This window comes from Botryllus schlosseri, chromosome 5, assembly GCF_051294905.1.
Source record: "Botryllus schlosseri isolate E-star chromosome 5, Bs_hap1, whole genome shotgun sequence".
In the NCBI taxonomy this organism is placed as follows: Eukaryota; Metazoa; Chordata; class Ascidiacea; order Stolidobranchia; family Styelidae; genus Botryllus; species Botryllus schlosseri.
Genome location: NC_137240.1, coordinates 1227650 through 1250482, shown reverse-complemented (window position 1 = coordinate 1250482; position 22833 = coordinate 1227650). Strand labels below are relative to the sequence as shown.

Genomic DNA, 22833 nt, shown 5'->3' with positions numbered 1-22833 from the left:
AAATTTTAGCATTTTAAAAAAATTCCTTGGGCCCGAATTGGGGGGGAGATTGGTGAATCGGACGGTTAGCACGGGGAAACGCCTGTCTCTTCGATGGATGCCGAGAGATCCTAAACAATGCTTCATAAAGTGTCCTGAGGCCTCTAAGCACCTGCTGAAACGCTTGAAACTTCCGATTTTTCGAAAAATTTTACGAAATATGTGTTTGATACTGATACGGTGCCGAATTTTCGATTTTTTTTCATAAAATTCAGATCATAAGTAGCAAAGTCAGTAAACTAAAACTCTTATAGAAGAAACAATAGTTTCAGCAGGTAGAACAGTCCTACTGCTTGTACTGAGCCAAGTTTGATAAGGATTGAAGGTCTTCTGATATCAAAATTCCCTGTCCCCGTGACACCATATTAACAAAAACTAGAAATAGGAGAAAATCAACTTTGAAAATTGAAAAATATTTTATTGAAAAAGTAGAGCAGGTATTTGAAATCTGTTGCTTTTAAATGGTACAGGCATGCTTTAATCAGTACATAGCCAAATTTGAAGACAATTGAATGTGCCTAAATGCAAAATCAGTCATAAAAAGTATGAGTGATTTGATGATTTTTTACTCAAAACTGCTATACCAGATTCGAAAAATTTACAAACCTTGAATTGGACATCAGTTAGATGTTGTAAAGATGAAACAACATATCAAGAATACTGCGAAATTGTCAAAATACTGATTGCAGGTGGTGTGAGTGAAGATACTACACCCATATGTCCCCCGAACATAGAATTTTTAGCATCAATTTCATCATGACACTCCAATACTAATTAGAGTTGCATAACCCTTAGCATTCTGCATTTGCAAAGTCATGCACTTTGAAAAAAGCTCAATACTTGCAAGGTCCTTGAAGTCGGGTTTGACCGTTTGATACATTTTGGATGTCAGCGGATACTTGCGGATTGGATCGGTAGCATCTGCAAGTTCTGCCTTCAAATAAAAGCACCTCTTTTCATCACAATTGCCGTGCATCGGTTCTTCTGGAGTTGAGCTGTTGGGCATCAGTAGTGCCCACACTTCCTCGATGCTTCCTGTGCATCTGGTGCACCATTTACGATGGCATTATGATAATACTGGCTCCACTTTGGTGTTTATCTGGTGATGACAATGCTTTTGCCTTCCTGTTCAACATCATCTCTTTTGATGAGGTAAACCGACGAAAAATTTCTTTCTTGCAGCACGACACTCCGATGCTAATCTCTGTGGCAAAGCCTTGCTGTTGCTGGATATTTTGCCAATAGCCCCTGCCTGTTGAACCACAGTCAGGGCAAGTCACAATACATTGAATAACTGCACCATGCATGACTTGCTAGGAAAAGGTTTCCTCTGAATTCCATCCACCACCATCAGACTTCAAAGCAGATAAAAGTTCCAAACTTTTCTCGAATGACTTTATCATAATATTTTCTCCTTCTCTGGTCAAATGCCTGTTTTGTTGTTATCTTTGTCCCGCCCATTGTAAAATCACAACTAACTATCAGTTTTCTCGCAATATTATCTTGATAAGTAAAATAATTCAAAAATCAGCCACCGACAACAGGATAGCTGATAACAGTGTCTTGCGAGTGCTTTACAACTGCTTTGGCTGCCAGAGAATGTTATGATATTCATGCTTGAGTGATTACAGATATGGCTCTTTTTAATAACTGTTTAAATTATAAGGATGTGGTCTTTAGTGACAATTTTGAGCTGGTTAAAAATATGGGGGGGTGTGGGTCTGGAATTTTTACGAAAATGAGAGATTTTAAATGGAATTTTAACCTACTTATAGCTTGAAATCATGCAGGATGATTACATTTTTGGAAAGAGCTAGTCTCATATTTTGTAATTCTGCAATAAAAAAATTATGAAAAATTTTGATGATCTGGGAGTACCTTACCCCCTTAATCTCTATATAAGTCTATTCTTTCACTATACAATGTCACATTCTCACTTCCACCATAGCTCATCTTTTCATTATAATAGCAATCTAGTGCTGTTTTGAAATGATAAACTTTCGCAAAGCAGCTTCACAGCGCTCCCATGGGTACAGGTAACCCAACATGAACTCAATCAAAAGCAAAATAAAGTAATGGCAACCTATAGTGTATTAATATGAATGCGTACTCATCGATATATTTTAATAATCGAAGGATATTGTGAAGAGGATATTTGAAATAAAAATGCACAACTGAACGAGAACGACCAAAGCGATCGATCATGTGAGAAATCACGTGATGTATTTATGTATCTTGTGACACCGGCACAAATTTTTGATGTCTGAGTTCAAGATTCGGCTGAAAATAGTAGTTGGTATTCGATCGTAGAAACTACCATTAATGGATCCAATAACCGTGATAATCCAAACGAAATATATGTGTAATTAACGTGTATTATTCCATATGCTGTGCCGTGCAGAATTACCGAAATATGTGCATGTCTCCGGCCCTCGGTTCGTGACATGCTGCTGTATGGTACTGTTTTTGCTCGTCAGTGTTCTTATATGCTCGCTTTAGTCAGGTACCGATCAATATATTGATAATTCTGGCAGATGCTGCAGTAAGTAAGCCGTCTATTTGCCACACTGTGTTCATTTTGAAAACATCAACTATCTTTCGTCATTTTAGGTGAGGCTTGAACTTCTGTAGTTTTAATAGGGACTGTGGTTCGGCAATTTATATTCAGTATTAGTTTGGTCGCGACCATGGACTTCTTGTCAGATAATGATCAAAGCTCTAACGAAGCCAAGCCTGTTGACAAGTCTGAAAGCACTACGTTCGATATGGAATCAATTGGACATGCGCTGAACATGATTGGGGATGAAATGCCAGATACTGTGAACCCATACACTGAAACTGAAGTCGACAATTGCCAAGAAACGGAAAATACAGAAGCACCAATAGATAATCCTGTTGAAGCAGTAGAACCTGAAAATATTATTCGATGGCGCAAAGAAAGAGCAGAGCGCTTGAAGAGAAAAGACAGCGAAGAAAAATGCAGACAGGAGGAAATGATGTCGGGTGCAAAATCACAGTATGAAACATGGCTTCAAAACTACACTAATATGATAGAAAAATCAAAGAAAGAAAAAAGACAATCCAATGATGTTTTGACCGACGTGGAATCGATAGTACAACAAAAAATTGGATTCACAAATTCTGTCATGGCTTGCGGAGATGGGGAACTAACTCGATGGGAGTATGTTGCGAAGCTTTGCGATCTCAACCCCAATAATCGTAGCATCAAAAGTGACGTGACCCGCATGAGACAACTCATATTGAAACTCAAAGCCGAAAAATTTACCGGTCCGAGTACTAAGTCTTAGGTTCTGCGTATAATTTGGCAGGGAGTATTAAGTAAGCTGTCTTTATACGAGATGCAGGTATATAACTGTGCTGATCTGTGATTATCATTTGTATTGCAGCTGTACATCACAATATATGTTGGTATATCCCTGTATATCTCTTGGTAGCAAAGTATTGCATCACCGTGCAGTTCCTTTTCATACATTACTGTGAGATGGTATTGTCATATGTACAATGTACTTGAAATAATAACATTCACTTTATTACTCTCCGTACTGCTATCAAAACTCTATTACAACTGCTTTTTTCTGTGTATTATCAAATAACGGAATGTGGTCAGTAAAACTGTGATGACTTTTGCCAAATGACCAATGCCCTCTGTTGAATGCAATTAGGAATATGTGAAATGTTATTTTTCTTCAATTTTAATTCTATTCACACTTCCGGTCTCCTGGAAATACTACAGGAGAACTGTATTGCGCGAAACTAGCCAAGTCTGGCTTCAGACATTCTCATGCTTATGAATATCACAGATATGAACTAAACTTGATTTTTGATGCATTACTTTGTATCTCGTAATTTAATTAAATTGCCAAGTTTTTGCAAATTCGGTAATATTTTAATCTAATTTGGAAAAAAATGCATCGCTATAAATCTTATTCAGATCCAGTTCGGTAAAGCGGAGATACTCTGGTATCAACATTGAACTCCTATGCGTCTACCTTTCAATATTGCCAAATCCCAAACCTATGTTTTTGTTCACATGCCATTGTCTCTGAATATAATGTGAGGGTCTAAAAATTAACGTCCCCTTTTTGCTTGAATGGAGAGATACCATGTCTTGCCCTTGTTTTACACGATATCACTCAGCTGAGGCATTGCTTGATGTTATCATTAGGAGCAAGTAACATTCCATATATCATCGCCATTTTCTGTTGTACCACTGAGAAACATTTCAAAATATATTGCACGGCTTATTGAAGTCTGACATTGACATGAATTGCAATCCTTGGTATTTTGTTGTATCTGTATGTTCAATTGCTCATATTCATGTTGGTATATTTGTAGGATACCTTCGTATTCCAATCATAAGTTGTATGAGTGCAGTATCTTCTTGTATTTTGTTGCCGTACTTCAATTATATGTAACTTTGACTGTGAAGCTTGGTGCTAATACTAAACTATACTCTTGATGTACAAGTGTTATTTTACTGTCGTGTTTTCACTGTGACTTGATAATATGGTTTGTATCGCTATATAGATTGCACCATATTGTTAATTTTGTAGACTATACGAGGTCAACTACCATATGTCAAAACTGTAGTAACTGTAGCTCCTGTCATGAATGTTATATCTTGCACGACATAACGTTGAAAAGTATTTCCGGTAATGCAGGTGATTAATAGTCGATGTGTTGACCTAATTTTATCCACACAAGTCAGTTAAAGCAACCAATTCTCTGGATTTGTGTATATTTGATGAGAGGATTGCGGAATATGATCTAAACCACACTTGTTTCCACCTAGTCTGATGCTGTAACTATATATTTCTTGTGTCTGACTGTTATTGTAACTTGTATTTCAGGACTGTAGTTAATCTTTAGTCGATCCATCATGGATGTTATGCAGCTGACGAATAATTTTGATCAAGCTTCGATTTCGGCCAGTAGGGAGCACGCCCTGGCGATCACAAGAGACTACATCTCACAGCCGAGATTAAGTGAGTAGGCTATCTTGCTCAGACCTAGACTTGTACAAACTATTTATCTAGTTAACTGACGCTCAACTAACTACTGGTTTTTTTAGTAGTTCTAGTTCTGGTTCTAGTTGCACATTTACAAAAAATTTAGTTGTCAAAAAACTAGAAAAAATGTGTCGGGAATCGTGATAGCGGTGTTTTGTTGTGTGATATTCCTGCAGTTATTGTTAGCTCAAAGTCATCACTGCGAACAGTGGAGTAGCTAGAGTTGGGTGTTGGGGGTCAAAATCCCTCCCATTTCAGCTGATTAGGCTCAATAACTAAAAATTTATGATTTGGTTAGGAATTGAATCACGTTTCTAGTTGTGGATTTTTAAACGTAGGCTGTTTTAAGATATATTTATAAGTTATGAAAATCCAGTAGTTTGTATACTAGTTAACTCAGACGTATTGCAAGCTTCAATTGCATTACGTTGATGCATTTTCTGCAGCGTATCGAACGGTTTCTGGGGTCAATGGACCGCTGGTCATATTGGAGAAAGTGAAATTTGCCAAATATGCCGAGATTGTATCGTTGACTCTGGCTGACGGCAGTCAAAGGAGTGGGCAAGTCTTGGAAGTGAGCGGTGACAAAGCTATTGTGCAGGTGAACAATTCGAATTTGAATATCTGTATCTCCATTATAATGTCATTCATGTTTTAATTAGTACTGACTTCAAGCAGACTTACAAAACTACATAATTCTACATAACGAACCCAACTTGGTGCATAGACATTTGTCATTTTAATGCTCAAGCTATGAGAATGAACGTGATATTTGTATTATTTTTTTTTGAGGATTGAGTAATTATAATCAAATTTAGAAATTGTAAGTTTTCTCGTTTTCCAAGTCTGAATTCAAGTATGCCCGCCCCTAGTCAATAGCAGAATAAAAAATTACCAAGACTGATGATTTTCTGTTTGGGCTTATTTTTGATGAAAATAACTAATTGGCATGTTGCTATTCAGGTCTTCGAAGGTACTCCTGGAATCGATGCAAAGCACACAACCTGCGAATTCACCGGTGACATCTTGCGTATCCCTACCTCTGAAGATATGTTAGGTAAGCTATTTGGGTTTTTCTACACGTTTTGTGTGACCATTGCAATACATCGCTGCTCTGGCTGTGATTTTCCCATGTTCATGCAATACCTGGGGCCCTTACATTTTATAGCAAGGACCCCCTATTGCCAAAATATTGAAAACTATCGCCTTAGTCATCTTTTTCATCCAGTCCAAATCATGTCCTGGTTTCAAACTAGGGACAGGTCTTATAATTACAGATAATATAGTTTGTAGTTAAAGCTAGACCGTGGGAGGTGGGCCACAGCTCATGAGGCCCTCTTCTACAGCTCGAGGGCTTTATTTGAATCCGAGATTTTACAAAAACTTGTATTACTGATTAGCGGCAATGTAATTTTAGGGCGTATTTTCAACGGCTCCGGTAAACCGATCGACAAGGGCCCACCGGTTTTGCCAGAAGATTACCTGGACATCAACGGGCAGCCTATCAACCCAGAGTCTAGAATTTACCCGGAGGAGATGATCCAGACCGGAATATCCGCCATTGATGTCATGAACAGGTTGGTTGGTATTTCTATTATTTAAAATTAACATAGAGAGCCTTCAGTGGCACGCTGTAGAGCAGTTGGTTCTTAACCTTTTTAAGTTGGAGACCTTGAGATGTCAATATTGAAAACGTCAATTTATCGAGAAATTTACTGCCATGTCTGTGATATTACACCTGTTACATGTGCATATATTGAAGTGTCTGAAAGACAAAGCCTTGTTACTGACCACTAAATTGATTATTTTGTTCGGTTTCATTTGAAAGAACTGCGATTTTGCTGTCTGCTTGCCTCTATTTTACTGCCAAATGTCACTAAAATTGTAATGTCGGAATTGAACTGATTTTGTTTTCAGGTGTTAGCTTTTACATATAAAAGGCCTTGAAGGAGTTATATGCTATCTTTAGACAGTTTGATGCAACGCATGCGGCATTGCAATTGTGACGTATGCCAAGTCCAAAGTCGCACCACGCTGAAATTCCTTTCCAAATTTCTAAATCGATTTGAAATTTAATGAGTCAGTACAGTGGGCTGTCCAGACGTATCTAGACTGTCCTCTTGTTTCAGTATTGCTCGCGGCCAGAAGATTCCGATATTTTCCGCTAACGGTTTGCCTCACAACGAAATCGCCGCCCAAATCTGCAGACAGGGCGGTCTGGTCAAGATGCCCGACAAAGGAGTCCTCGACGGCCATGAAGAGAATTTTGCGATCGTGTTTGCCGCTATGGGTGTAAGTTTTGGTCGCATACTTCAAAAAACAAGTTATATTTCACCTAGATGACGAGACAATTTTCAGCTTTTCTAAATTAGATTAAAATTGAAATTATAGATAGCTGTAGTTTTTTCCAAAATTAGATTAAAATTAGAATTATACCTGCACATTCTTTTCAAAATTAGATTGGGATTATAGTTAGTTTTTTCCAAATATATTAAAATTAGAAATATAGCTATACAGATTTTTCAGATTAGAATGAGAAGGGTAGCTACACAGTTTTTCCCATTATAAGAGTAGAATTACAATTATGGCTACAGTTTTTCTTTGCCAAACTAGATTAGAAGTAGAATTATAGCAACACAGTATTTTTAAATTTAGATTACAATTAGATTACCGGCATCTCGCTATTATCTATCTAATTAGACAATTTGAATTATTTAATTGTTAAAAGTTTGCAGTAAGCCATCTGTTCAACCATCTGTTATCTCTAGGTCAACATGGAGACGGCTCGATTCTTCAAATCCGACTTCGAGCAACACGGTTCCATGGACAACGTGTGTCTGTTTTTAAATCTGGCCAACGACCCCACCATCGAGAGGATCATCACCCCGAGAATAGCCCTGACCACGGCCGAATATCTGGCGTACCAGTGCGAGAAACACGTCTTAGTCATCTTGACGGACATGAGCTCCTACGCTAATGCTCTTCGCGAGGTAAACGAGTACCGATGTAGTCAGCACTGCTATTCGGTTTATAGAATTTTTATGCATGTGACGTCGCGTTATAATTTGTGATACGATTTTCGGTATGCAATGATCTTACCAATTCTCTACGAGTTGCTGACGATTACTCCCGACGAGTGTCAGCTGAAAATATTCGGGTTGATCCCAATATTAATTTATTATTCGAATGTATATTGAAGTTCTGAATCTCCAACTCTATCTTCAAATAGAAGTAGAACTGTAGAAGTAATACCATAGCTTTCCATGCAATTACAAGTAGTGATTTTCAGTAAAACCTTAGGTAATCTAGTCTCAGTTCTACCGAGGAGAATGGAAACTTACAAGTAGAAGTACAAGTAATCAGATCACCACCTCTTGAGTAAGCAGTGCAAGTACGCAATGTAGAAGTACTCTTATACTGACCTTCTGGATGTTATTCAATTTACATTTTTCCGAGAGCTAGACATCTTCATTTTCTGACAATGTTTTTCACCAGGTTTCCGCCGCACGTGAGGAGGTGCCAGGTCGCCGCGGTTTCCCCGGTTACATGTACACGGATTTGGCCACGATTTACGAGCGCGCCGGCCGAGTAGCCGGCCGAAACGGTTCCATCACGCAAATTCCTATTTTGACTATGCCCAATGACGGTATGTGTTCTTAGTCTTGGAAATTCATTGTTCCTAAAAGTTACGGCTCGGCACAATGATCAACCTACAGTATTGTCACAAAGTGCAATGAAATAATGATGGTGTGAAAATACCAAGTTATCCTACATGAATCGGCATTACAGTCTTTGTGGCTGCGTAAAAGGCTGCATATTTAAACTGATGACATAATGAGCGATGCTCTATTACTCGACTCGCATCTCAGTACTCGATTGAAAATCGAGTCATTTGCAGAAACTTGATTTTGCCCACCCCCAAACAATGCTCTTCGATTTCTTGATTCAAATAAAGAATTACTTTACAATCGCCAAATGGGTCGAACATTTCCGTTCGCATAATATATTTATATCGAAATAAACGCGAATATTTTCGTCTGGTTAATTATTTATCAGCAACTAGCACAGAATCAAAAATAACTTCGTAAATCAACAATCGTATCACCAAATATGATTGAATTTTTTATTCCTGCGAAGGCTTATTTGTTGATACTACTGTTGGTATATGAAATTCTTTCCAATTCTCTATTAGTTACTGACGATTACCCCTGACGAGGCTCAGCCGAAAATATTCAGGTTTATTCCAATACGAATATATTATACATTTGTAAATTGAAGTTCATCGCGTCCAAGAGTATTTTCGTTTGTCTCCAGATATCACTCATCCTATCCCCGATTTGACGGGGTACATCACGGAGGGGCAAATTTACATCGACAGACAACTGCATAACCGTCAAGTTTACCCGCCAATCAACGTTCTTCCGTCGTTATCGCGGCTTATGAAATCTGCTATCGGCGACGGGATGACCAGGAAGGATCATTCGGACGTTTCGAACCAGCTGGTAATGTCGGATTTAAAGTGTAGATTTTAAACTGGGGTGATCAAAAGTAGATGGTGCTGCTACTCAATTAGCAGTAAAGTACTGCTGTCCACTTTTACTTAATTACAAATGGAAATAGTCTTGTCAAAACTACTTCAATTTGAAGTAGAAGAAAGACTAAAGAGTATTCGGACATGTAATTTGAAAAAGTCGAGGGGTCGAGTCATCGAGGTATCTCTTACTCCTATAGTACAATTGGAGGTGACTGCTTTCGAAATTTCGAGATGGATATTGGGGGCCAACAGGAAATTAATGTTAATGATGCTGCGATTACGTACAATCTTAAAACATGCTCGCTAGTCTTGATAAAACAGATATTTCATGCCGTTCTTATGAAAAATCCACTGGTAGACTGGATCCAAACTTGTCTTTGTTGCGTCTTTCTCCCGTAACAAAAAGGTTTATATAAATGGTATTGCCACTTTTTTCCAGTACGCCAATTACGCGATTGGGAAAGATGTACAAGCCATGAAGGCCGTGGTTGGTGAGGAAGCGCTTTCCGCCGACGATCTTTTGTATCTCGAGTTTTTGGATAAGTTTGAAAAGAACTTTATTTCTCAAGGTATGTCCGGGTGTTTTTGTATGATTTTTTTGCATTATACTGGTATATGCATGACAGCTAGCTTTACCGCTGATTTATGTGTACAATTTTTATCGCCATTGCACACTATGACATTACACACTATGCCCCGTTCAAAAAAATCCTTTTTCAAAATTTACTGGCTATAGGTGATAAAATTGTAAGGTATGCCTAAAACCAAGTTTGGCTCAATTCCAACCTCTAGAGACACCGCTATTAGAGGACAAAGTTTTCAATTTATTCAAAAAAATCAAAATTACAAATTTTGCTGGATACCTGAAGAAATTGTTGTGTTTTCTGCAGAAAGGATGCATACCAAATTTGGCTCAATTCCAACCCGTAGTTGCGAAGTTAATGGATTTGAATAATATTTTCTGGTGGGAAATTATACCGGTAATTATAATGGAATTAGCCACCATAAATACTACTTTTGGTGTGCAACGTTTTCTTTCAGGCAATTTTATCAACTATACCCCTGACGAGTGCCAGCCGAAAATTATCGGGTTTATTTCAATATGAATATGTTATTCAATTGAGTTTTGAACTTCTAAGGGGGAGAACCATTGGTTCAGCCCATGAGTTATTATATAGATTCCTTAAAATTGATTTCAATTGCAGGCCCTTACGAGAACCGTAGCGTGTTCGACTCCCTCGATATTGGCTGGGAATTGCTTCGAATTTTCCCCAAAGAAATGCTGAAACGTATTCCTCGCGACGTTCTCGCCGAACACTATCCCAGGAAAAAGACGACGCCGGGACAGACTGCAAAGTAACGCGACGCGATACACGGAAGGATCTTCAACTATCTGAGAAAACTACTATTATCAAATCTATTAGTACTTGCTTATGTACGTTTTGTTTGTCTTTATCGTGCTCATCATGTGACGTTGTCGTCGAGTCGCTCACTCCAAACTGTTGAAATTGTGCGCCGTTGTGTGTGATAAGAATAGAGTTTTATTTACGAAGCGGGCATGTCGTTTCGTGGGACGCGATGCTCGGGTGCTTTTTGCGAATGACCGTTTTCGTGCCCCGTGTTCAGTGACGAAATGGTGTCTGTGCAATACAAGATGTTGTTTTTGTGAACGGAAATGCGTCTTCTTTTGAGCCGTTTTGTAGGGGCGGGGCAGGTTAGACTTGTACCGACTGCTGGAATTTTAGAATGAGCACCTAAATTCTTAGCGCTGAGTGCGCATTTTACTCGCAAGGAGCCGAAAAGGGTGGTGGACCAAAAAAGAACCCGACACAATTATACCGCGTGCATTTGCGTGGCTTTCTACTTTATTGGTTGAAATTGTTTGGCGAATAGCCCCTCTGTGGCCTCATTATAGATTACTAACCTACGGATAGATACGCAAGTCCCGTCGTTACGCTACGGCAAGCAGTTACACTTGTTGCTGATCAATCTAAAAGCAGCACAATTGGTGGAGTTATAGCTTGCGACCCGAGGGCTGAAATGTAATGAAACTGGTCTTATTCGAGAGCTACTGCCTCACTGATTCCGAAAATACAAATTAAAATCGTGTCGGTGATATGGAACCACCTCAAAACAGCCCTCAAAATCTGAAAATCGGCATTGTTCCAACGATGGCACCACCGCAACACGTCAAGCGATTGTTCAGAACAATGCCGATTTTCAGACTTTGGGGGATGTTTTGACGTGGTTCCATTTCCCTGACAAGATTTTGATTGTATTCTCAGAATCAGTGCGACAGTAGCTTTCGATTAAGACCAGTTTCATTAAATTTCACCACTCAGGTCGCAAGTTATAACACCACCAATTATGCTGCTTTTAGATTGCTGAGCAATAAGTGTAACTGCTTGCCGGAGCGTAACGACGGGACTTGCGTATCTATCCGTAGGTTAGTAATCTCATTCGTCGTTTTCAGACATGCCACTCCTGGATTTTTGCACCCAGATCTGTGTTTTTTAGCATCACCTGGGTTTCTGGCTTTTTGTCCTTGAAATCTGTTTTTCTTTCAACATATGTTCGCCAGGTCAGTTTTACGGTCGAAAATTAATTATTTGTAGGATCGTAATATTGTAAAATGCACGCACTTTAGTTCGTCATTGTCGATGACTTTCGCTGATATTATACCGAAATAGTATTGAGAGACTGTTTCACTACTAAACTGAGAGGCCCGTGACGGTGCTTCATTGGATAGTAACTTCCGGGTCGAAGAAAGTCATGTTCATAGGGAAACTCATTGGAAACGTCTTACAATTTCAAACGATTTATGACTTGAATGCTAGTATCACTCACACAAATTCGTCTTCTATCGCTAAATAACATGTTACTTCGGTATGCGCATGGGTGGAACAGGCGATGATTGGTATCTGCTTCAATTTAGTTCACCCAGGGACACCCCCGGGTTCTGGTTGAAATCATTTTGATCTTGATTGAAATCGATTTTAATCAAATAAATATTTCAAATCAGGATTTTAACTCATAATAACAACAGCACGAACAAAATGAAATAGGATGAATGAATGTCAATCAAGGTTATGAAGGATAACGCTTGAACTTTATTAATGCGGGGCTGTGAATCATCATCCAGATAGCTGAAAACGTTCAACCGATGTGATAATGATAGCTGAAAAGGTTTAACCTATGTGATACTGATGGGTCGCCAGAATCATTACTGATCTGTTCTCGTAGCCCGGAAACATGTTGACTGTTGAGTCAAACCGGGACCATCCATAATAGTTGTATCTTCATCTTGATCGATGGAGTGGTTTCTGCCAGCAAACTGGATCAATGATAGAGACTCCGATAGAGACTCCGGATTGCGCTTCGTTTGCGGTATCCCGCCAGTGCCTCGGAAATATCCGCAGCGAGTTGCAGACAACTAACTAGTATCCACAGCAAAACGCTAACATGTTGATTGACTATCGCTCTTTGCTGTTTTCCTGTCCGTCTGTCAAATAGCTGAACTATACCGGTGCCAAGATGCTATCTCAGGTTTATATAAAATGCACATGATTGTCCGATATTAAACCACATTCACGCATCTCGTCCGAAAATTTGAAAAAAAAAATATTCAATAAAATCAAAATGGTAAAATTAAAATACAAAATCAACGAAAAAAAACTGATTTAAATCACACCGATTTTAATCAGCCAGATTTAAACCAGAACCCTACCCAGCAAGCGGCTTAGTGGCTGCGTTGGTTATCAGCACATCCGAATACACCCTGAATTTCATGATTTGGCAGTTATGGCAGTTATTCTTTTGACTAAACATGGATCTGTGTCATTATCTCAGATAAAAGTGATTGTCCCGGTATTAATCAATTGAAAGCTATTTTCAATCCGGTCAGGCCACTGAAAATATACGTAAGTCACCCTTAGAAATAGGAAATATTGCAATTCAGAAACTATAGCCATTTCCGAATAACTGCTAAAAGTGTGCGACTCATCTACCAAAACTACTTTTCCCACCATACTGCTGTATTTTAGGCTGTTGTCTCTTGTTCATCTGTATCAGTGCTGCTGTGTTCTTGATCTTGTTTGAACAATAACTCATACGACGAGGTTGCAATATGAAATCAGTATATTATCAGCAGAATAACTTTAAGGCAGCGACACGATCCAGAGTGCAGTTAAAACGGTAATTACTATTCCTAGACAAATAAGAAACAAACGATACCAACGTAAAATGCACGAACATAACAAGTGCTATACCTTACCAAATATCGTAGGTTATAGATGTCTGAATATTCAACTTCGAGAAGTCCGGTTGCTGGTCGATAGAGTTCTTCGTGTTAGATATACTCAATACAATTTATTCTACCTTATGCTTGCAAGTAGTTTCAGCGTATATAGTCTCATCCCCTCCCCGTGCTTTGAGACACAGATCTACTTGAAATAAATATACACAAGGCGTCAGGGAATAATCTTCTAATGCTAAAATACCGCGTAAAAATACAGTCATGGATGGACGATCACGATATCACGGCAATACTTACTTGGGTGATTTTAAAACCCATCATTTGCAACTGGTGTCTGATCTCAAAGACTACTCCAAGTCGTTTCGGCACCTTCCTTTCTTTCATTGTGTCGCAGTCTTGTGATTTTTGGAATGATGAAATTTTATGAATAAACTAGAACTTGAACTTCCACATGGAGTAGATGCCTCTGAAATCGATACTTCTACTTAAGTGGCAGCACTGGCCGCATTGACTCAAATATTCGGATAGGCCTATCATTCCATAACAGTGTGAAAGAAGTGTAAAGTTGAAGTTTGTACCTTTTATGCGACCACAAAGACCATGCCTATTTCATTGCTCTTTATTGTGACAATGCTGTGGGCTGGTCGCAACTTCACAGATACGTCATTTTGAGTTTTTTACTTTCGCGCGTAGCTTGAAATACATGTTTCGTATGCTGCGATGCGATCAATAGAGGTTTCACAGTGGAAAATATTATCGGAACTACACTTTTCGTTGATGAATAATTTGGTGGCAGTTATCATTTTAGTACTGAAAAATCATATCTCACTCCTCGATTCCCGTGGGCCGAATTGGTGGTGAGCAAATTCAATTCTGTATCGAGTACGGAAACAGAGGGCTTCCAGTCGAATCGCGCATTCGCGTGCCGGTCATTATGACGTCATGACAGTATGAATGAAGTAGAAAGTTCGAATATGTACCTTTTTATGCTACCGCAAAGAATATAATATCAGTTCTACATCACATTACCGATAAACTTGCTTTTTTTCGACCATGCCGATTTCATTGCACTTAATTGTGACAATGCCGTGGGTTGATCACTAGTTTACATATATGTGAGTAGGTAGATTATTTGTATTGTGCGTTTCATACACGGTGGAAATTATTATCGAAACAATAACTTTCGTTGATGAATAAATTCTTATTAGCAAGGAGGGTATTTCAGTACTCGAAAAAAGTCACCTCTCACTATTAAACTGAAATCACTAGAATTAATACTCGATTCAGATAGCGGTACACGTACCCAGCCCTTGTCGTAGCTGACGATAGCAAGGAATTCTAGAATGACATGTCAGCCGTATAGTCCCTGGGACACTTGGGTCGTTCTGTTCTGTGTTGCAATGAAAAAGTAAACACTGGCATATTGTACAATTTTATGCTGCGGTCAACAAAATCTTACCGTCCTGCGAGCGCTATCTGGTAATGGAGTGTGTCAATAAAGCTAATGTATCGTTTTGTTAGTTGTGGCCGTTTGTTAAACATATATCGTGCAATCTACGAACCAAACTGGCAAGGACTGCGGAGTGCGGACTTCCAATGTTTGGTCCTGGGTTGCTCATGACGAATGACGATAGGTTAATACGGTGTTGTGTAGGCTATACACCTCATCGCTGCAATGCGTATGATAGATCTTTTGTAAAGATAGAAAGGAAAGGACTCACAGTGTCATGACTCCGTTTTGAAGCAATGCTTGTATTGTTTCGTGACCTACATATCCTCATTGGCTTATGTGAGACTTTTCGAGGTGTCTCTGTCAGTGGTTTTTAACCTGTTTACAGTACCGACCTATTTTTCGTTCTGAAAATGCTCCGTGCTGGCCCACCATGAGGTATTGCCTGTTTTGTATACTGTATCTGAAGTTTGTGTTCGCGACAATGGCTGCGTACAGGTTGAGCTTCAGCGATGCGAGTCCGATAGTGAGACATGATTTTATTGAGTACTGATATTATAGGTATTTTACCACTGCGATATTGTAGTACAAAATGGAATAATAGGACGAACAAGACTAACGTTTTCATCTATACTTCAGACTTGTCCAAACATCTCTGTTTGTCACCGGTCCAGAACCACTCGACTTGCGCTGCAGTATGATGGCGGAACCGAATACGTGAATTTGTATTTGGTATAAAAGATAGAATGCTTTCCATCATTTTACTGTACAAAATGAACTTCATTTATTACTGCTAGCAAAATGATATATCCAGTATTTCATCTGTTCCACGGTATCTTTGGTGGGTATTATACATCAGTTCGGTCGAGTTCAATTTATAATAATTTTATTAATTCAAATCAACACAATATAAGATGAAAACGTAGTGGGGTAGTCGATACGACTTGGAGCGGTCTTTCAATCAAGCAACTACCTTTCGCTCTTATTAAAATGAATGATATATAGTACAATGAATATACATATTTAGCCTGTATATTGCTATCAATGTTTATCCTCTCTCTGCTCGCGTAGTCAGACTTTCCGGTAGAGCTGAGTGAAGTGTGTTGGAAAAGGTAGGATCCCGAAATAATAACTAAACATCTTCGGGCGTACCCATTGGTGAAATGACTTCGTTACATGAAGATATTTTGTGACCTCCTCCATTCTGCTATGTCAAAATATATTGAAATCGACCAAACATACTGAACTAAAAGACGTACACGATTTCAAATTGGTATTTCTTAACTGACAAATGCTGTTCCCTGCACGATGACATTTGTCTTGTGGGGCTCAGGTCGCCAGGACAGGAACATTCGGCGCCAGCCATTTAGGTGGCTATGTACAATAAACATATATTTAGCCTACATATATCACAGTTTTCGGTCAGCACAAGGGTGGTCCTTTTCGGCCAAGGTCTCCTCGCTGTTGATCGTTCTGGCACACTTGTAGGAGTCGCATGTTACATGGCCTCTAACTTCATATATGTCTTGGTGCGTCATAGCGAGGTAATGACCGACGTGGAAATGTCCATTTCTATAGATAATTCGCATTTTTGTTGGAGTATGACCTACTAAAGTCTTTAGTAGGCCATGGTTGGGGGAAGGACCCCCAATAATCAATATATTTGACAACATAAAATGAATAAGTTGCATAAATTCCCCCAAACTACTTTATGATATATGTTAATTCACGAAATAATTTTTGGCCCCCTTCGAGCTCCCGCTCCCCCAATCGGGGGTTCGGGGTGCGGCAGTTACGGTCCCGAGTACAATGAATATACAATACATATATAGGCCCGCCCTACATAGCCTGCATATATACATTCATTGAATGATATAATAATATAATATTATTACTTAAGTAACAGAAGATGGCGACAATTAAGTTGGCATATCAAGACGAAGCTCATTTATTGACTTGCTGGTGCATTTAGAATCACATAGCGACTGTGTACTCGTGTAGGCTTCTGCATAAATAGAACAGATGGACTCACCAGCAGGACTCTCAGAAGGCATCGCAAAGACGATGCGTGACATCACGAATGCAATGACAAGGAAGGATGTTCTTTCACCGATCTTCAAAGGAAAGCATTTCGCGCCTATGCACTCCGTAGAAAGCATCGAATATGCTCTGAATAGATGGAGGATGCCTGAAAACTCTGTAGTAGTAGCAAGCTTCCCAAAAACAGGTACAATTTCAGTGACGCAAATGGGCTGATATGATGAGAGGTGGGAGGTGGTTTAAGTAGTCAACATTTGCTACTCGAGCAGATGTAGAAACAATGCCATAAACCTCTATTCAAATACAAGTAGAATGAACTATTTCCATGCAGAAACAAGTAGAAGTCGAAAATAAACGAATTGAAAAGTACTCCAGTATAAGTACTGCAGTATTACAAAGCAGATTTAGTCGAAGGTGTCGCATATTTTTTTAGCAGTGCGTGATCCTTTCGAGAGTGCAAGATACACGTTCTTGGCAACGCCAAATGACTGATGACTAGGTCGATTTTTTTACCTAAAAACGGAAGATTTTGACCTGAACAATCAAAATTTTGACATTTTATGACCTTGAAAAACTTAATTTTGACAACATTTTGACCTAACGTATGCAAATTAAGCGTTTTCCCACATAATGTTAGCATTGTACTATACTTATCTTCATTTCTGGTTCAAACTGTATGTACTTAAAAAGTAGTTTGGCCTGAAAAAACTTCTTTGACTCAAAAACTGACAAATGTTTACATGAAAAAACTGTATTTTAACGAAATCTGGCCCTTTGAAGAATTCCAGTAGTTACATGCCGTATTATGATAGAAATAACAAAAATTTGTCGTAGTAAAACGAAAGATACTATCCTGCATTTTCGGGTAGAAAGTGTCTGTCCTTACTAAATAGTTTGCTAAGAATGGAGAAAGAACGTTCAACAGTAGCCGTTGTTGGCTGACACACCGTGTTGCTTCATTCTGACAATGGTGTCTACATCACGATTTTTCATCACGCGCTTCTTCGCTTCCCATGACATACCGCCCTATTCTCGTCGCTTTTTTTTTCTATACTGTATTCTTTACTTTCATTCAGTGTGCATGCCTTACTACGCCTAGGCCAAGGTGGGTGTCTGATTCCATTGACAAATCCAAGTCGCTTCGACATCTTCCTGTCTATTCATTGTATCGCATTTTTTGTGGTGTATTGAACTGATAAAATTGCTAATAAACCAATGATGATGATACAAGAACCATGCAATGCCCACGCAGTCTTGCATCGGATAGGATATTGCGGTACGTTGAGCATAACACCATGTCACCATGTGTTGTTTCATTTGAATGTTTATGATTCACAATGAGCAGACAAGGGGCCGTCTACAACGGTAGGCTATAAAGTAGGCTAGAGGGTGTAAAATTTCAAACGTTAAAGGGGCACTGCACTCAAAAAATGATGTGGTCTCAAATTGAAGAGCAGAACGAAAAAAAAAATTTGGCCGCAGCCGTTTTCTTCAGAACGCCACCGTAATGGAGCTGCAATTTATTGAAATTTCCAGAGTTGCAGCAGTCGCGGCTCCGGATAATCTCTTAACCCGTTACATGGCACGATGACTTCATGGTCGCACTTGCTCGACGCGATTACGCAGTCACGCAGAGGACGAGCTTCAGATAGTTGTCAGCCGATGTTCTGAAGCAAATATGTCTAACAAATATCATGTGTCTGTATCTTCCGCAAGACCACTACTCCAAAGGTTGTGCACTGTGCAGTCAATAATACATCTTGAAAATGACAGCTGTATCTGCATCAATATACAACTGTAACGGCATCTCAGTATCATTCAACTGGCAAATACTATAGAGTCGTGACAAGCTCCAGACACAAATCCTCCTGACCTAACACCGTACGTTGAGCGCCGCCTTGGTGTGCAAGACATGAGTCATTCATAACATCGACTGACAACTATCTAAAGTTCGTCCTCTGCGTAATCGCGTCGAGCAAGTGCGACGATGAAGTCATCGTGCCATGTAACGGGTTAAGAGATTATCCGGAGCCGCGACTGCTGCAACTGTGGAAATTTCAATAAATTGCAGCTCCATTACGGTGGCGTTCTGAAGAAAACGGCTGAGGCCAAAATTTTTTTTTCGTTCTGCTCTTCAATTTGAGACCATATCATTTTTTGAGTGCAGTGCCCCTTTAAGTTCACCGACAGTGCAAAATCTACGATACAAACGAAATGCAGGTTGCAAAAATAATTTGACTTCGTAAAAATTTTGACATTTCTGACGTAGCGCTACAATTTTGACCTAATTTTGACTTCTTTTTTTTATATAAATCGCCCTACTGATGACACTATGACAAATATAGCAATTTTTGAAGATTAATTTTGATATCATCATATAGGGACTATCTCGGAAAGCAGTTGTTGACTCACAAATGTGCTACAAGCTAATGACTAGACTACGCTTTACTTGACCATAGAAAATGTGTGTAAAAGGTTTCGTGTCAAAAACTATGATTTGGAAGAGGAGGTAATATGATAACATATTCACTAAAAGTAGGCAAAACGTATTCTTCAGTACTCCGGTGATGGATGAACTCTCATGCGAAGCTGTGACGTACCATAGTTTTACTATGTCCTGTGAGCCTGCGTGCTTGGTTTGGACCGTACTTGAGTATTATGCGTTGAAACTTATCATTCAAGGGACAATGTGGTGTCTTGAGGTGGTCCGTCAAATCCTCTGCGGGGACGATGATGATCTGTTGAACAAGTCGAGATCTGTGCCGGTGCTGGCGCATTTCCTAGAAATGGGATCGGGTAATGTGTCATTTTATAGCTGAGCCCATTCCCGTTGCGGTCTAATGCAAGTTTTGATAACAGCGGCGAAATACACCGATCTGTATCCTCACCTTCCTAAGAAGTTTTTTTTCACTCACATTCCGGCGGATATTTTCAATTTTGAGATGGTGGAAAGAAGTAACTCGAAAGTAAGTAATGACTGCCGCTGCTATATTCGAGGAGCCAACAATAAGTAGATATAACAATCGAACCGATTAGCAAATTATTTACACACAGCTACTATATTGCATCTATATTTTAATTAGGCGCCCTTGCGTGCTTTTTAATTCGTAAGAAAAGAAAAGAGTGTGTTTTCAAAACCATGCAAAATGGGGCACAAGTAAATGAAACCATACCGCATAATTCAAAAATCCCGTTCTCGGGTCGGGTTGTCGATACAATATTTCACCTATTGTAGCCTACTAGAATACTTCTTTCGACTAATCTTGGACTTTTATTTTCAGATCATTTACATTTACAGAAACCCTAAAGACCAGATCGTTTCGTGGTATAATTTTTTCAACAAACAGCTTGAGTTTGTGTCGGAGCAAGGACATCGCGCAATTGGACAGAATTGGAGTGACTTCTTTGCAAACTACACCGCAGGCATGGGCAATTCATATATAAAAGTAATATCGAGCTATAGCTATAAGCGTATATTGTGCTTGATAGGTTCGCATCCGTTGGGAACAGCGCCCGGTGAATGGTACCCCGACCATCTGACTGGCTGGATGAATCGTGCGCGGAGGAACAAAAATATATTGGTGGTGGAATATGAATCTCTGAAGAAAGTACGATATTCATCTATTCTATACTCAATAGATAAATACTTAATTAATGAATCTTCTGGTATTTTTCCATAGGACTTTCCAAATGAGCTACGACGAATGGCAGCATTTCTTCAAGTCGAGCTTGGCGATGGGATCGTTGACAAAATCACCACGAATTGTTCAATCTCGCAAATGAAGAGAGACGAGAAGGCGGATCAAACCAACTTTTTGCAGAAGAATGTCAACAAAGGTTGTTATTTTGTATGAGATCAGTGGTTCTTAACCGGTTCTCCATGAGACATTAGAGGTTACCTGAGCCAATCTAAGGGGTTGCCCGGAGACTGTTGCGGCGGTGGTCTACGACGTGTATAGGTCGGGGCTCGGATTTATAAAAAACTTCTCAAATGACAGTTCCATTTCCAAGCTCATTTCTTATTAAGTAATTATTATTCAAGCTATCGAGTTTAAACCAAACGATACGATGACACCTTCTAAGTTGAAGCAATTCAGAACATGGTATCTGAAAGGGGACACCAGAAGTCACACTAATTTGCAATATATATTAATTGTAATGTTTTCGCTTTGAATGGAAATAGATGCTCTTTCAACTCTGGGTCAGTAATCTATAAATTAAGAGCTACGTAGACAGGTGAGATATACATAACAATCGTTAACCGAATATGATTTCGTCAACGTTTGTGACGTATGGTTACTAGCATAATCCAGCTGTCTAATATAGTTGTTTGTTTTTGTGATTATTACGTCACACGGACGAAATATCTCCTATATTTCTATTGATTCGCCGCACATTGATGGAAATTATGACCTATTGTTTCACTGACGTTCGCTACTCAGGTGAGAGTCAATAAAAGCATATAGTGAATAAATTAACAATATCTAGTTATTTTTCGTGTAATTTGAATTTTGTAAAGTACATTTGCATCACTTTTGCGGGTAAAAATTGTCACGATGAACAGCTTGAATTACATGATCCCGTATCATATTAACTGAGTATATTTTCGGAAATCGCACCTATATGTTAGGTCATGTAGCCATTTTGCGGTAGTCGTGATTATCCATCTTGCAATTTGAGAAAGTATCTTTCTGAAAAATTGCTCTAAGTATGCCACCCCTCCCCCTCAGCCAAATCCACTTTTTCGAGCTATTTATTTCAGTACGTTTTAATAATTTCATTTCGTACTCATTCACGGAGCTACTCATTCACGGAGCTACTTCTACACGTAATTGACCATAAATCTACAGCGCTACTTCTACTTGAGTAGCCACGATGACTATACTTTGACCAATTCGCCGTGACTTAATGCTGATCTCAACAGGTGAGGTGGGCGGCTGGAAAGACCATCTAACCGTATCTCAGTCTGAATTGGTGGACCGGATATTTGAAGAAAAATTATCCGGAACCGGAATCAAGTTTACGTACACAATATGAACCCATCCGTCGGTTTTCGCTCGTATAGTTCAATCTTATTTATGCTATTATAATTCGCTCATGCAACTGATGATAGCTGAATCTATCTCGTGGAATGCTGGGCGTATGGTGAACCCTACCTAGTAAAGCATAGCATAAATGTTTTTTTTTTTTTTTACAAAGTTCTGAATTAATTCATAATTTTTCGACGCATAACGTACCTATCTTATCTATATTTGAAGAGTATAAGACTATTATACTTTCTTCAATTCGAATTGAATAATATATTCACATTGAAATAAACCCGAATATTATGGCTGCCACTCTTCAGGGGTAATCATCAGCTACTAAAAAATACATGCGACTTCGACTGTATGGATGATTTGGAGATAGTAAATGTCATGCGAGACATTGTTTTTACGAAGCCGTCAGCAATCAGTGTGAGTCAGCGCGTGTACTGACTACTGAG

The 22833-nt window shown here is 39.1% G+C and overlaps 3 protein-coding genes across 3 annotated transcripts; all 3 read left to right on the top strand.

Annotated features, from left to right (window-relative positions):
• Positions 1–2634: 2634 nt before the first annotated feature.
• LOC145439601 (clathrin light chain-like) lies at positions 2635–4803 on the top strand. Its single transcript, XM_080317109.1, has one exon. The coding sequence runs from the start codon at positions 2727–2729 to the stop codon at positions 3345–3347; it is 621 nt and encodes a 206-aa protein (XP_080173235.1). The 5' UTR covers positions 2635–2726; the 3' UTR covers positions 3348–4803.
• Positions 4804–4882: 79 nt separating this feature from the next.
• LOC145439593 (V-type proton ATPase subunit B) lies at positions 4883–11279 on the top strand. The gene is made up of 10 exons (XM_080317097.1): positions 4883–5045; positions 5516–5670; positions 6033–6126; positions 6487–6646; positions 7199–7361; positions 7838–8059; positions 8565–8715; positions 9384–9571; positions 10043–10172; positions 10809–11279. The coding sequence occupies exons 1-10, from the start codon at positions 4940–4942 to the stop codon at positions 10961–10963; spliced, it is 1524 nt and encodes a 507-aa protein (XP_080173223.1). The 5' UTR covers positions 4883–4939; the 3' UTR covers positions 10964–11279.
• Positions 11280–17277: 5998 nt separating this feature from the next.
• Positions 17278–22680, top strand: LOC145439596 (amine sulfotransferase-like). The gene is made up of 7 exons (XM_080317102.1): positions 17278–17535; positions 20031–20144; positions 20208–20314; positions 20630–20771; positions 20838–20956; positions 21029–21185; positions 22273–22680. The coding sequence occupies exons 1-7, from the start codon at positions 17331–17333 to the stop codon at positions 22383–22385; spliced, it is 957 nt and encodes a 318-aa protein (XP_080173228.1). The 5' UTR covers positions 17278–17330; the 3' UTR covers positions 22386–22680.
• The last annotated feature ends 153 nt before the right edge of the window (positions 22681–22833 follow it).

Excerpts from the sequence above, each read along its gene's own strand:
- LOC145439601 (XM_080317109.1), top strand. The coding sequence starts at position 2,727 with ATGGACTTCTTGTCAGATAATGATCAAAGCTCTAACGAAGCCAAGCCT.
- LOC145439593 (XM_080317097.1), top strand. The coding sequence starts at position 4,940 with ATGGATGTTATGCAGCTGACGAATAATTTTGATCAAGCTTCGATTTCG. Across the intron at positions 5,671-6,032 it reads GTGACAAAGCTATTGTGCAG|GTCTTCGAAGGTACTCCTGG; the intron begins GTGAACAATTCG and ends GTTGCTATTCAG. Across the intron at positions 7,362-7,837 it reads TCGTGTTTGCCGCTATGGGT|GTCAACATGGAGACGGCTCG; the intron begins GTAAGTTTTGGT and ends TGTTATCTCTAG.
- LOC145439596 (XM_080317102.1), top strand. The coding sequence starts at position 17,331 with ATGGACTCACCAGCAGGACTCTCAGAAGGCATCGCAAAGACGATGCGT. Across the intron at positions 20,145-20,207 it reads TTTCCTAGAAATGGGATCGG|CGGCGAAATACACCGATCTG; the intron begins GTAATGTGTCAT and ends TTTTGATAACAG. Across the intron at positions 20,957-21,028 it reads AATATGAATCTCTGAAGAAA|GACTTTCCAAATGAGCTACG; the intron begins GTACGATATTCA and ends ATTTTTCCATAG.